Below are 13,938 nucleotides of genomic sequence, written 5' to 3'. Positions count from 1 at the left end.
TATCATCATCATCATCATCATTGTTTTTGTTGATGAAATACACAAGGATGCTTCTCAGAGTTCCTAATCTTTAAGCGTACTTGGTTTTGTGAATCTTCTATGACAGGACAAGATAGACATCAAAATGAAAACGTTATAAGTGTGCGGGGAATCAAAAAGAGGAAATAGAAACATGATCACAATTCTTCATGGAACAGGTTTTAATTTCGTTCTCAGTAGTTCATCTTCTATCAAGCTTTCCTCGTGTGGACATTGAAACCAAGTTTTCTTACTGGGTTAATGCGTTGATAGAAAACTGCACGTGCATTGCTATGAGCTGTCAAGAGGAACTTTTAACGACAATATTTTACTTGAGGTATCATCTTACTTACAGTCAGCAGTAAGGTGGTTGAAATTGTGAGTGTGTAGGTGATTGTTTATATGTTTTCTAATTCAACAAGAAACATGAACACACAGTAATATAAGAGATACACCGGCACCTATTCAGTCATCATATTTTTTTAGATACGGACATAAATACATAACCACATTTCGCAAGAAGTAAACTGTATTCAATGACACTTGTATTCACCAAACTCTTTGTACCTTACCAAGCTGTAGAGGTGAGTACTAGTTACCATGTCCCTAAAGACCATAGGTCTTCGCTTCTCAGTTTCCAAAGACCCTGGTGTGGTTGTAACCTGCATTGGCTGGCCCTTAGTTTCTCACCAAATGAGCGATGAACAGCCAGTCCTTGAAGCGACTCAATCCTCGTCACATAGTATGAGGAACATGGTTCCTGTAAATCTGTACAAAAGCACCTAATATGCTAGATATTGTGCAGATGATAGGGCAATGACAACAGGACATTTCATTATTTTTTCTTCTCTCGAGATCATTGAGAATTTGTCGACAAACTGGCATCTGTAATCTTTCGAAATAGCAGTCATCCTGTCGTCTGCTGCCTGAACGAACTTTCAAACTCGTAGTCATCTTCTCTGATGCTGTTCGCCAAACACAACAGACTGACAAACATACGAACAAATACCGCAAACCTCGTCACACATAATCTCCGAGCCATCAATGTGTTACTTGAACTACCTTCACATGATTATGTTATTCGATGTCCCTCCCAAGCTAACAATTTTCTATGAGAACACGGTAAAAACTGAAAAATTTTCTCCTGTGCATCGGTAAACAAAGTTCTTAGCAGTGCAAAGTGCCAAGCGGTAAGACCTCTAATGTGCCCAAAGTTCCATTGTTTTAACAAATGTATTGGTTTACAATTACTCGGATGTCTATAGAAATTTCAATGTTTCGAACGCTCGGCTTAAACCTACTGGTTTGTTGTTACCTCTACACACATTACGTCAAGCGGCGAAAACTGGTCTGGTTTGTCCATGTGACCAGCCTCGATACCTTTACCTTAAGATACCTTGGACGGCGATCGACTCTCACAGCTGCGTTTAGCGTGACTCCAAACTATGGCGAAAAGATGAAATTAAAAAAGACCAATGATTCTTCTCATAAACCTCGACTATACCATCCAACAGTTATAATACATTTTACCTTTTCTCTTTCTCCTGATTACGACAATGACTACGGCAACCGCTGAGGTCAAAACACCGCCAGCCAGAGTAACCAAAAGGAAGAGATGGCCTTGTAGTAAAACGTGGTCTTCTTCGGCTGCTAAAAAACAAACATGTATTAAGATTTGTGTTATCTGCACTGAGAAGCAAACAAAAGCAGGACTACTACTGATGTTTACAACAGGAATTCAATTGGAAAACACCAATGTCTCGAAGTTTCTCTTTTCTCATGGTAAGCGGCATTAAAACAACTTTTAACCACCTTGTTTTTGCTATACCCATTAAGAGAAACAAAAGTAAGTGTAAAAAAATCTACCTTCATTTATATTATTCGCAGGCACATTTGCAGGGATTCTCTTTCATGCACTTGAATGCTTTTGTTGTGCTCAAGCGCGCATGCGCGCATACACATGTATACACACTTTCATTCTCTCTCTCTCTCAGACATAAACAGATGGTTGGATATATTTAGACTTTATCAGTAGCAAACATGTCGAATTTGTTGATCTTAAACTATTAAAGCCAAACGCAGTAGAATTGCTATTATTTGCTAAGTTTGGAAACAACCTAGTGTAAAGCATCTGCCTGCACATTACAGAAAGAAGAAATAAATTATGAAAATGGACAAGACATATATTACTATTATTCTGCGTGTTTGAAATTTAGTCAGCTATACACATCACTTAGCATCAACATATACTTAACTGAGCTCAATAGTGAAGTTCTCAGCACCATGCTCATTGATGAGTTGCACCTTGTACATGCCAGTCTTTGATGGAGATGTGTCGCTGAAGACAGTTAAAGTACATTTGGATATGTAACGGAACTTTCTGTCAGATTTACAGGAAATATTAACATCTGAACTTTGAACATAGGATGATTCAGTGCTGTTATTTACTGGGTCTGCAAACCACACACCACCCCCAGAAGGTACCGGGAAGGCGATGACATTAAATGTTAGCATCTCTCTGTTGTCTTTAACCCTGAAGATGAAAACATTTGTGGACGACACGCTTCGAGGTTTACCTGCAGGTAAACAAGTGATTTTTGTCAACTTATTGCTTTGGTTAATAACTAATAAACGATAACAACACATTTACTATTTAATTAAGATGTGTTACGACATTTTAATATTGTGAAAAGGAATTATAGATTCATAGCCAGTAAGATTTAAACAGCTTTGCCTCAGTTAAACTGCATAAGGAATCACATGTGGAGGAAAATGAAAAGTTCTGAAGACCTTTAGCCAAATTCACCACTTACATGCAACATTCAGCTGGAGTCTGACGAAGTTCACGCCTGACTGACTTGAAAACTCATTCCACGCGAAGCAGGTGTAGGTGGCCGTGTCTTCACATCGAGCGATGAAGGTGTAGATGACCGGCGATGAGTTTCTCTGTATAACAGTGTCATTGTCGTTGTTATAGATGGAGATGTTAGGTGTGGGGCGGCCGTCTGATTCGCATCTCAAGTTAACTTGGTCTTTCTCCCTGACTGTGGCATTTCGCTCATGACCGTTCAGAAAAATTCGTGGTCTTCTGGGTGCGTCTATAAATGCAGGATAATGCATCAGTAAAGTATGGAACCTTTGTGTGGTGATAACATCATGATAACATCGTTACACTGTATGTTAATTGTTTTGCTGGATTACAGGTGCAGTAGACGTGTTAGTGCGTAGGGGGGATCGGTAACAATCAAGCCTCTACACACATACTATCTGGAACATTCAGTCTTTTAGAGAAGAACAACTTTGCCATTAGGTAGATTTTCGTTGAGCGCATTTGAAGTAAACTTTGCACCCTATGGCATCATCCTTTACTCGATGTTAACAACTAACAACCGCCAGCTGGTATGCTTTCCTTGAATTCTAATAAGGTAAGTTTGAAAAATAATCAAAGAAAGAATCTATCTACTCACATCCCACACTAGCAATGTAGTTCTGCCCAGGTAACCTCACCTGTCCCCACATCAGGTCACATCTCAGCCAGGATTTACCATGATCTGACAGGGTGAGGGTCTGGGTATAGTTCAGCTCTTGTGAAGTGGGAACAGTTTGTCTCTTTGTGACTGTCACCTCCTGGGGTGCCTCGTTACCTGCGATCATTCTCAGATACCCCGCAGGTTGACCCACGCTTGTAGTTTTACAGATACATGTGACATTAGTGTTTTCTAACACGTAAGGCTGTGGACCACATGACACAACAGGTGGTGTGGGCCTTTCTACAGAAAAATAAAAACCTTCTTGAGTGTGAGTACATACATGTATTCATATCTACATGTGTGTATGTGTCTATATACAAGCAGCCACATGCTTGCGTCATTAATAGTCAATGAAAATGATAACAAAGTGAACGATACAGAATAGGTGACCTATGATTCGTCTGTATGTAGACAAAAGTTTACTTTGTTCGTCCTGTCAATGAATGTGTTCCTCTGTGTGTGTGCGCGTGCTCACGTGGGCTATCATATGTGAGTGTTAGCATTCTTGTATACTGTTTTATGTGTCTTTTCGATAAACTATACAACTCTAAAGACAAAATAGACTTTTAATTACCAATTGTAAACAACTCGTCTTCAACACTGAATGTTTGCCCGCCAGGTGAGACAGAGACAAACATATTATATTGTCCTTCTTCTGGTGGGAGCGTTGTGACGAACTGACAGGAACCTGACACCTTCACTTCGCTTTTTGTAATCTTCTCAGTGGTGGGTGATGTAACCATGGTAACAGTTCCCATGGTTTTGTTCTCTGACTAAATTATATAAAATAAATATACGAGTAAACAATAAATTAAATTGATACAGGACTCTTTAGTCCACAAAACTGATAACCTATACCCTGCATGAAAACGAAGAAACTGAGAAAGTCAGTGGGAATGAAAAAGCGTCTTAAGCATGTTTTTTTTTTAAAGGAAAAGAAGATAACCTTTTGTCAGGCTGACTGCTCAAAGAAGTAATCCAGCTGACTTTTCATTTACGGTTTTTCGTGCATTATGTTCATCTCCTTATTAATCTTTTTTTTTTCTTGTATTTTTCTGTATACTACTATCCTTATACAATGTAAAACAAAGTTATAGAATAAACCACTTCAAACACAATTTCACGTAAAGGGAATTAAATATTGTTTGTGATTAGAACTTACCATAATTTTATGTTGAAGGAGGTGACATTTATACATACTCCGCGAAGAGTAGAGACTGGCAATGACACATGACACATTGACAGACCATGAACTATTGACTGCCGTGCATGACACGTTCCTCGGTGGGTCTGGTGAGCAGGGAAGGGTTAACATTGACGTTTACATTATGATCATTAAGTGGTAAGTTTATTGTCCTTTGTTGTAGGGGGTGTGGAATATTGCAACGAAAGTGAATATATTCCAGTGCTTATGAGTTTCTAATAAGAAAAAACATATAATAAACAAATGAAAGAGATTGATGATGATGATGATGATGATGATGATGATGATGATGATGATGAGGAGGAGGAGGAGGAGGAGTAGGAGGAGGAGGAGTGGGGAAGAGGGAGGAGGAGGATATGTATACATGTATCGCGCAGAATCACGACCGAGATAAATACACTCTCTGCGCTTACCAGTGATGATAAAACATTAGGTGAGGTACTATAGGCACACTGAAGATTATAAAGATGAAATACACGAGTAGAACATGATGCAGTGCATAACAGTATAAAGGGCTATAGGTACTATACACAGTGTAGAGAACATAATGGTTCACATGACAGACAATAAAGCAAAAGGAGTAAAGGATATCAATTAAGGGATAGTGCTTAGTGAACAGATAGCGTTTGAATGGAGCTGTCAGAGCGGCGAATGTGATTTGAAAGAGATTAACATAAAAATACTTTAATATGTAACACATCATTTTGTCTGACAATTTTTTTTTGTTTTAGTGTCTGTGTTGTGTGCTTGCATATAAGTTGATATCTACTTACTATATCTATATACACACACTTACCTATATAGCGAAGCCCACAGACATCTTTCATCTTGTTTTCATTGGTGCGTTTACACACCACACTGCCGTTAAGAAGCTGTACATTGTAATACAACTTTGTGTTGTTTACTGGCTTGATGATCATAGCTGTGGTGTGATTATTTATGACACTGAATGTAAAAAGCTCTTCAAATGTATTTATCGCAGTACACATTGTGTCACATTCTGCGATCAATATTGTAGTCATACTGCTGTCTGTGTGGATGCCTTGATTATTATAATATTGTAATTCCCATTCCACGTGACCTCCAGACTCACAGGTGAGAAGAGTTTCTTTGTTAGCAAGTATTTCCTGCATACCATCATCACCACAAGGTGAGAGGATGACACCTGTAAAATAAAGATCATCTAGTATGGGAAACTTTGCCGTGTAATGAATAATATGTGATTCGAAGCAACTGCTAGTCTGCACACAATATAATGGTCTATTTACATTCTTCAAACAACTGTACACATCTAAAAGTATTTCAGGTTTCCATGTGGTTAAGGGTAAAAAAAAAAAATTCTAGCAACTAGAATACTTTAAGGTTAAAATGTTGGTTTTTTTTCTAAAATATTAACAGTCACCTTACATTTTTAGGACACATCAATGAAGAGAAGATTACAATTTCCTTCATTATTTATTTATTTTTCTTTACAGTGCAAGAGTACAGTAGGTGATTTTAGAAGGTATGTTCAGTTTTTTTGAAATTTTTAAAAATTAAATTCATTTAGCTGAGTCGTAGTGGTTGTTCACCGAGCCGAATCTTTACCTGTAGTGATTTGCAGATAAAGAAGAAGAACAATGATAATCCTCAACATCCTTTAAATGGTATTTCAGATTAATAACAGGTCACATATTCTGTTGTTTCAACATTATGTTTACAGAAGCTAACAATAAAATACAAGTAAAAGCGGCAGAATGTATCCACACATCATCACATAGTCCACCATGTGATGACAGGGAAGGTTTCTGTATTACTTGAGTGTCTGTTAATCAGAATAGGACTTGACCCCAAACTAGAGGAAGCCCTGCATACTGTGACCCCGTCTATCGGCGAGAAAACGACTGAACGCGGAAATCTGTTGAAAGTTTTCCATCCTGTCATACTGAAATATAGTCTCTTTCTTCTAATGGACTCATTATCATAGAATATAAGGTGAACAAACCCCAATCAGACTAACAATTAATATGGAAAGTTTTGGGCTGGACCATGCCAAGCATCCTTGACTATTTTTGGTGATTGCTGACCATTAAGGTGTATAACGCGTTAAAACGATTTTTGTTCACAGTATTGAAAGCGCTGCACTACACATGGTTTTGTAATTTCTGATTAAAATATCATCAGTCTTAAAAGATGACGAACCAGACATGAGAGGCACACAAGTTAACAAGGAAATATTTGCAGGTTTTCGTGTGATCTGGTATATAACAGCGTCGCCTATGTGATCAAGTATATAACCGTCTGTGTCTCCTGTGTGCTCGTGTAAGCTCCACTCGTGTGGTGTAAACACAAAGGACATGCGGATAGCCACATCAGTTATCACCGATACAATCATGTGTAATCAGCTGAATATCCAGACCAGAAAAGGAATAGTAGTCAGGACAGCGTGGGCTCTTCTATTTTGTCTGCCGTTTGTAACAGGTGAAGTCACATTAATCAAGTTTCAGTAATTACAAGTTCAATTTGTTTGGGTGTAGCTTAGTAATTTGGCAATTAATAACATTGTCCTACCTGCGCAATAATAATCGAAATACAGCTGAGGAGAGAACGTATAGACAGTGAAGACAACAAAATTAGCAATGAAGACTCATAAAAACCTTAATTATCAGGAACGGGAGCTTGATTAATTACTGAAAGGCACCCCCAACATGTAATGCAGATTTTGAACAGGTTTTAATGACACATTAGGTCTTCTGAGTGTTATCAGTCTTTCTCTTCCCTCAAGATCTTTAGGCAAGTTTTGGTTTTTTTCATTCAATATTTTTGTGGTTGTTTATTAAAATTTGTTTGGCACTTGTGATATCGTTATTCTTTTCAAATATGTCAGCGGAAATAGTTTTTCATGCTCAGCAATAAGTTCAAGCTTGCTTAAAGGTATTTTTTATGTTATGTTTAATAATGTTCTAGAAAAAGAAAAAGCTTCTTTGATGTGAAAAAGAAAACCATGTGACATCAGACAAACTGTGCAATACTCTAACCTAAAAAGAAGAAAAAGAAATCAAGATAAACCTAGTCTGCTTCATAATAAATAACTGAGATTCTTCATTTCTGCAAAATACTTCAAATGAAGCTAAATCTAGAATGAATAAAGATAGTTTTTCAAGGCAACTAAATATTTAAATATACTTGATTTAAACTATAGCACTCCTTGTCAGAATAGAAAACAATGGTAAATGGATATATGTTTGTCACAAAGCTAAATGTTTTTTTAATATACCTGAAATAGCAAAAATAAACAAAATCTCAAATTCATCTCGTCTGATGTTTACCATAATTCAGTTCCATGAAAAATTATGGTTCATGTATTAGTTCTAAACATTACTTTTGATAAATAACAGGAATCAGTCTCACACCCTGCGGTAGTGATGGTGTTCAGGAACTGCTGGCTGACCAAGAAACTCATTTCATCTGCACGGCAGAGGGGCCAGTACAATGGAGATTACAACTAAGTAAAACCACAATTGCCTATTTTCTAGCAGTGTGCGACCAGCAGTGTGTTCAGCTGGATACAGTGAACGAGCTTTTCATCGCAAGAAGGACAGATGCCCACAGATCAGCTATGATCGTCAAACCTGCGAGCAACCCATTGATATACAACAACATCCAGTATCTGAACGGCAATCTGGGGTGTAGTGTGAGAGATGTTGACAACATGTCAGCTTGGTGTGGACTCAACTATGTGGGTAAGCAGTCTTTCTTCTCTCAATTCATTAAGCTGAATAAAGCTTGAATCATGAACATAATGACCACTATAGCCACTCTTTCCACTGATAACACTCTTAACGGATTTAAAATTCACAATTTGGAAGTCAAAGCTTGAGAAACTTGTCTGTGCCTTTCTCTACATCATAGTTTGTTATGAACATGTGTAGATACCTATGAGTTGACACAAGTATATTTGTAAATGGTTCTTTCTAGTAGATCCACGTCTTTACTTTTGTGTTTAGTAATTGTTTTCTACTTATGTGTAACATAACTTTTAAAATTCCGTTTAAATGCCATTCAATTCCTTTCTTTCTTTACATTCCTTATTATTGTCCTTCTCACCCAACAGCTCCACCAAAGAACGTGTCATGCACGGCAACTAATGTGTCCTGGTCTGTCAGTGTGTCGTGTACTGTCGCCAGTGTCTTCTCCTCTCGGAAAAGTTACAGATGTCAGCTAATCCTCTTACACGATTTGGTACAGCATATTATCAATATTATCAATAATATCATTAACTTACAATAGCCAATTCGCACTAGATATACAACTTCCCTATTTCTGTTTGTTCCTAATCACACTCACTGGAGCATAAGGCAACAACTTCACTATTTACATCAGGTAAATTATCTCAAATTTAAGTGAAGGTATTTGTTTTTTTAAGACATCTGCCCTTCCAGTACCTTCTTAGATTATTGAAAAGTGACTCATACAGGAATAGAATGTAGCAGTCTATCAGACATGTAAGGTTAATGGTATCTATATGTAGATGCATTACTCTGCCTCAAATACTCTACTTAGCAATATTTCCGATAGTCTATTGGTCTACACACCCATAAATAGCAAATTAGCTTCTGTGGCATCAATTATTTTTAAATCATTGTAAATTTACTTGTCCACTCTGTCGAAAGTTTTTACTGACGGTTTTATAGTCTGTACTCCTAGTCTTACCTTCAGTGTGTGAGAGAGGAGGTGAGATGGTGGAGGTGAGATCGCTGATTTTCTCTAGAGAGTCATCGGTAACAAAATGTTTGTAGTATTAGCAGGAAAGAAGTATACCGTAAACAGTGCTATTTTTTATAAACTGTATTATTTACCGGAATCTGTGTCGTTAATACTTACTGCAGCATTTCCTTTACAACCTGAAATGTATTTAAAAATTTATCAAAATTCACGTTTCTTTTCTCATTCTTGCAGTCAAAGAATAAAACCATAGCAAACATGACTATGGCAACATCATCTAGTAATGAACACATCACAAAGAGTGAAGTGAAGGTGTCCGGTTTCTGTCTGTTCAACACAATTCTCCCATCAGAGAAAGGACTCTATGGCTTTTATGTTTCTGTCTCACCTGGTGGACAATACTTTTCTGCCAGTCATAAGCGATTCGCAGTGGGTACTCACATATTTGATTTTTTTAATTAGGAAATCAGTGTAGTTTCGATCCACGTGTGTATTTTACATTTAAAGAAAGGAGAGAATTCAGTGACACACATCAAAGCGCACTCACTCAGATACTATACAAGTCTGTTATTGTATCCTAAAGATCTTTTCACTTTGTTTTGATTTTCTTGTCAATACATTTCGCCCATGATTTTTTATTCTTTATTCACACAAGCCAACACATACATCAAATAGTTGTGAGTTTCATAACATACAGTTTATAAGTACTGCAATATACTATGCAGCTTTAGATACTTAAAAAATCCTTTTAAACACATTCAGTTTGTTGTGCGTGCGCTTGCTATTAATTGTCAGACTACGTTAAGAACACTAGATGAGATCAAATAATTAATTTGCTATAAGTATTTTAGAAATTGTCCTTTTTATTCAGAACGGCCCACGCCACCAACCACATGGTGTAGCCCACAGCCCTATGTGTTAGAAAACACTGAAGTCACCTGCACCTGTAGAACACAAAGTCTCGGACAACCTACAGGGTACATGAGATGGATAACAGGTAACCTGAGAAACCAGGAGACATATGTCACAGGTCAACAGCCTCTTACACCACAAGAACTAAACTACACTCAGTCCCTGACTCTGTCAGATCATGGTAGCACTTGGTTCAGATGTGACATCGTGTGGGGGACGACAACCATCCAGGGAGAGAATTACACCGCTAGTGTAGGATGTAAGTAAGCAATTTTTAAACTTGCTTGTGAGTGTTATTAAAGAATAGTTTCATAAATTAGTTAAATGATAAATTACTCATTAGCGTCAGTGTTAAAAAATGTGGTAATTGTCAATTAACTGACGATATCTTTATTTTTGTGTACATCACCCTGCAAAAAAAAAAAAAAAAAAATTACATTTGATATGATATTGCGGACACGGCCTAGACTATTCAAATACTTGTCATTAGTGAAAGATGTGCATTGAGAAGCTTAGATTATTTGCTTTGCTCCAAATTTGAACTAACCAGCCGATATTGCCCGGTATTTTCCTGAAAAATTGGTCTATCCAAGAGAGATACTGTTTGTTAAACAAGTCTCTAAACAGTTGAAGATGATTATTAGTAACATCGATAATTCCGTCGTCAGCTGACAACTGTTTCTGACATCATGACAATAGTCATTTGTGAATTATGTGAATTGTGAATTATTCACGATCTACACCCAAGGTAAAGTGGATTGAATCAAAAATATTTAGCAGCCACCTTTCTCAGGGAAAGTTTAGTGCGTGGATAACTGTCACTGTGCTCACTTGTGAAACTATGCATGCTCATCCCTCAGAGGAGTTGTTTGATCATTATTGCCTTCTGTGATGGGATGTGTGTGTGTGTGTAAAACATACCTTTCATATATATATATAACATACAACGAGAAAGAGAATAAAGTTAGTAAAAATGTCCCACAGCATAGTGGACATAGTCCATTTTTCTCTTTTTACAACTTTCCCTGAAACTCAGGTAGCCACTTCTATTGGACAGGTGTGGGTTGGTAGGAAAGTTTTCAGCATATGATCCTAGCAGGTTTTTGATTTACCACTTTTGACTAACTACCAGAGTATCAAACCTACCCGATACAAACGTATGTCAGAGCTGTTAAAATTTCTCCAAAGTAAATCTGACATTTTGACATACGTATATTATTAACACATTTCTAGACGCAGCCCAAGTCCCACGATTTTCTGCTAACGGTCGTGAAGGAAGTAAGACTGTGATGGAGGGTCACCAGGTACACTTAAGGTGTGAATCGGAGGGCCGACCCACTCCAACTGTCTTCATTTATAACAACGACAACGACACCGTTATCAGAAACAACTCGTCTCCTGTCATCGACACTTTCATCGCTCGCTGTGAGGACACAGCTACCTACACGTGCTCTGCGTGGAATGAGTTTTCTAATAAACCAGACTTAGTTAACTCTTACAACCTCAGCCTTTATGTCGGTTGTAAGTTAAACGATTTTGAAATTTTCCTTTTATTCTAGTAAGACTGAACTTGTCGATATTGTAGATAATTTATGGCAAGATTGATTAAACATTTGCACAAATTGCCATTTTAATTTTGGTTAATTACTACAGTTCAGTAAAATAAAAATCCAATAAATCTCATTTCGACAAACCTCCCTTTAAGCCTTTAAGCCTATTTTTTTTCTTCTATACGTTGCCATTATAAGTGAATTTTCTACAAAGAATGACAAACATACTCGAGTTAGGTGCGCCATTGACAGTTATAAAGCGTTTTACGAATGTCCATATTATAAAGTATTTATTTACATTTATTCTATGGAAATAATTGCTAGCATCCACTTGTATAGACATAGCAATTAAGTATAAAAGAAGACCCCAAAAAAAGACCAAAAAAAAAAGAAAAAAAGAAAAAAAGGGTATAAAAGAAGACTATTTTTTGTTTAAATTGTTATTCATGTGTAAATTCATTTACATTTACTTCTCAGGTAAGCCGCGAAGTTATTCGGCCAATGACATCGGCAAGATCCCTTTTCGGAACAAAACAGAAGAACTAATGTTTGACATCATCTCGTACCCAGTCCCCCATAAGTATGAGATATGGTTTGTAGGACCTGTGCTGAACAGTAGTATCAGCTCCTCTGAGAAATATTCAGATTCAGTGATGAATGTTACCTGTAATACCCAACCAAACCGTAAGTACATGGCCAGATGTAAGCTCACAGTCTTCAACATCCTTTCTGAATATGGCTTGTACAAGTTGTTGGTCATCAACGAACATGGCAATGAAACTTTTACTGTTGAGATCATCCACAGTACCACAGACACGACACGTACGTTGGCCTGAATGTTGTTTTCTGTGTTAGTCTGTAAACTAGCTAAGACAAGAGAGTAGACTTTTTCTAGTTTTGCCAGCCTAGTTCAGTTCTTTTGGTAAAATATGCATGACATTTAAAAGTGTTTTAAAAAGCTGAGATAAGCTTATATAAAAATTTATTTTATTTACAGGAAATACTACAGGGGCTCATTCCACACAAATTATTATCGCCATTTCAGCTGGAGTTTGTGCTTTTTTCGTTTTCATTGCAATCATCGTTACAGCATTGAGAAAGAAGAGAAGTAAAGGTAAGCTTTTAGTCCTTAAAATTTCGTCGAAGGATGTTTTTATCTGTCAATGCTTGGTATTGCAACAGTACCATTATCTTGTCACCATGACAGAAACATAGTTACATAATGGGGCGCATTGTTTTTCAAAAGATTTGATAAAGCTCAGTGCAGCAGACTATTTTGCCAAATGCAGGTGATCTCGAGATACAGGACGACTAGGTCAAAGTCAACAGCGCAGGTCGGGTTTGTATACGGGTGTGTTTACGATAGGACTCAGTCCATGGGAGGAGTTAAGCTATATTTATGTTTATTATACATGTTAATTGTACTTATCTGTCTACAAACGTGACCACCTTTTTCTGTTTGTGGTAATGTTTTTATGCATGTGTCTTTACGAAAAGGAATCTGGGAGTGGGCGCCCCGTTATTCGAAAATTGCATTCCAGAATACTTTTATTACCATCACCGACACAGTGTTAGAGCTCAGTACATTGCCCTTATGCAGGTAGACTAAAAGGCTAACTCGAGGTCAACATTTTTTTATGATTGGGGTAAGTTAATTTTGAAATATTAATTCCTAAAATGCGAGTTTATAATTATGCTAATTTTCAAGATTTAAGCCTTCAAACATCCGCATTCTCACCTGTCAGTAGGTAAACAGAATAAAGTTACCCGTTACACAGGAGAGTTCTGTTCTATGTAAGTAGTATTTGTAGCAGCAAGTGTGTCTCGGGTCACATAATCATATGGAGTCAGATGAAGAAACATCTCTCAGGTTGTCGTGTTCAACAAGGGTGTTTTAGCCCCGAAAATGAAACGACTCATTTGAAATGCAGTCCCACAGATTCGAACTTTAATTAGAAGTCGAAGATGATCAAGCCCAAGCTTCGACTGAAGTTTAAAAAAGGCTCAAACTGAATTCACT

General features: G+C 37.3%; 3 protein-coding genes across 3 annotated transcripts; 2 read left to right on the top strand and 1 right to left on the bottom strand.

Moving 5' to 3' along the window:
• Positions 1-2,268: 2,268 nt before the first annotated feature.
• LOC112568523 (CD166 antigen-like) lies at positions 2,269-3,683 on the bottom strand. Its single transcript, XM_025245836.1, has 3 exons — positions 3,486-3,683; positions 2,832-3,116; positions 2,269-2,594 (listed from the first exon to the last, which is right to left on the bottom strand). The coding sequence occupies exons 1-3, from the start codon at positions 3,670-3,672 to the stop codon at positions 2,269-2,271; spliced, it is 798 nt and encodes a 265-aa protein (XP_025101621.1). The 5' UTR covers positions 3,673-3,683.
• Positions 3,684-7,102: 3,419 nt separating this feature from the next.
• On the top strand, positions 7,103-10,394 carry LOC112568651. The gene is made up of 5 exons (XM_025246060.1): positions 7,103-7,212; positions 8,130-8,474; positions 8,846-8,973; positions 9,691-9,885; positions 10,328-10,394. Exons 1-5 carry the CDS (start codon positions 7,125-7,127, stop codon positions 10,376-10,378), a joined length of 807 nt encoding a protein of 268 aa, XP_025101845.1. The 5' UTR covers positions 7,103-7,124; the 3' UTR covers positions 10,379-10,394.
• A 24-nt stretch (positions 10,395-10,418) lies between these two features.
• LOC112568522 lies at positions 10,419-12,754 on the top strand. The gene is made up of 3 exons (XM_025245835.1): positions 10,419-10,627; positions 11,602-11,889; positions 12,396-12,754. Exons 1-3 carry the CDS (start codon positions 10,438-10,440, stop codon positions 12,752-12,754), a joined length of 837 nt encoding a protein of 278 aa, XP_025101620.1. The 5' UTR covers positions 10,419-10,437.
• Positions 12,755-13,938: the final 1,184 nt, after the last annotated feature.

Source organism: Pomacea canaliculata, linkage group LG7, assembly GCF_003073045.1.
Source record: "Pomacea canaliculata isolate SZHN2017 linkage group LG7, ASM307304v1, whole genome shotgun sequence".
NCBI lineage: Eukaryota > Metazoa > Mollusca > Gastropoda > Architaenioglossa > Ampullariidae > Pomacea > Pomacea canaliculata.
The sequence above is the reverse complement of the archived record's forward strand: the minus strand, read 5'-3'. Positions and strand labels throughout refer to the sequence as shown.

What these genes read in the sequence shown, in the direction of transcription:
- LOC112568522 (XM_025245835.1), top strand. Translation starts at nt 10,438, where the DNA reads ATGAGATGGATAACAGGTAACCTGAGAAACCAGGAGACATATGTCACA. An exon ending in TTACACCGCTAGTGTAGGAT is followed by an intron (nt 10,628 to 11,601) that starts GTAAGTAAGCAA and finishes ACACATTTCTAG; the next exon opens with ACGCAGCCCAAGTCCCACGA. An exon ending in CCTCAGCCTTTATGTCGGTT is followed by an intron (nt 11,890 to 12,395) that starts GTAAGTTAAACG and finishes TTTACTTCTCAG; the next exon opens with GTAAGCCGCGAAGTTATTCG.
- LOC112568651 (XM_025246060.1), top strand. Translation starts at nt 7,125, where the DNA reads ATGTGTAATCAGCTGAATATCCAGACCAGAAAAGGAATAGTAGTCAGG. An exon ending in GTGTGGACTCAACTATGTGG is followed by an intron (nt 8,475 to 8,845) that starts GTAAGCAGTCTT and finishes CTCACCCAACAG; the next exon opens with CTCCACCAAAGAACGTGTCA. An exon ending in TAATCCTCTTACACGATTTG is followed by an intron (nt 8,974 to 9,690) that starts GTACAGCATATT and finishes TCATTCTTGCAG; the next exon opens with TCAAAGAATAAAACCATAGC.
- LOC112568523 (XM_025245836.1), bottom strand. Translation starts at nt 3,672, where the DNA reads ATGATCGCAGGTAACGAGGCACCCCAGGAGGTGACAGTCACAAAGAGA. An exon ending in CTACATTGCTAGTGTGGGAT is followed by an intron (nt 3,117 to 3,485) that starts GTGAGTAGATAG and finishes CTGCATTTATAG; the next exon opens with ACGCACCCAGAAGACCACGA. An exon ending in ACTCCAGCTGAATGTTGCAT is followed by an intron (nt 2,595 to 2,831) that starts GTAAGTGGTGAA and finishes GTTTACCTGCAG; the next exon opens with GTAAACCTCGAAGCGTGTCG.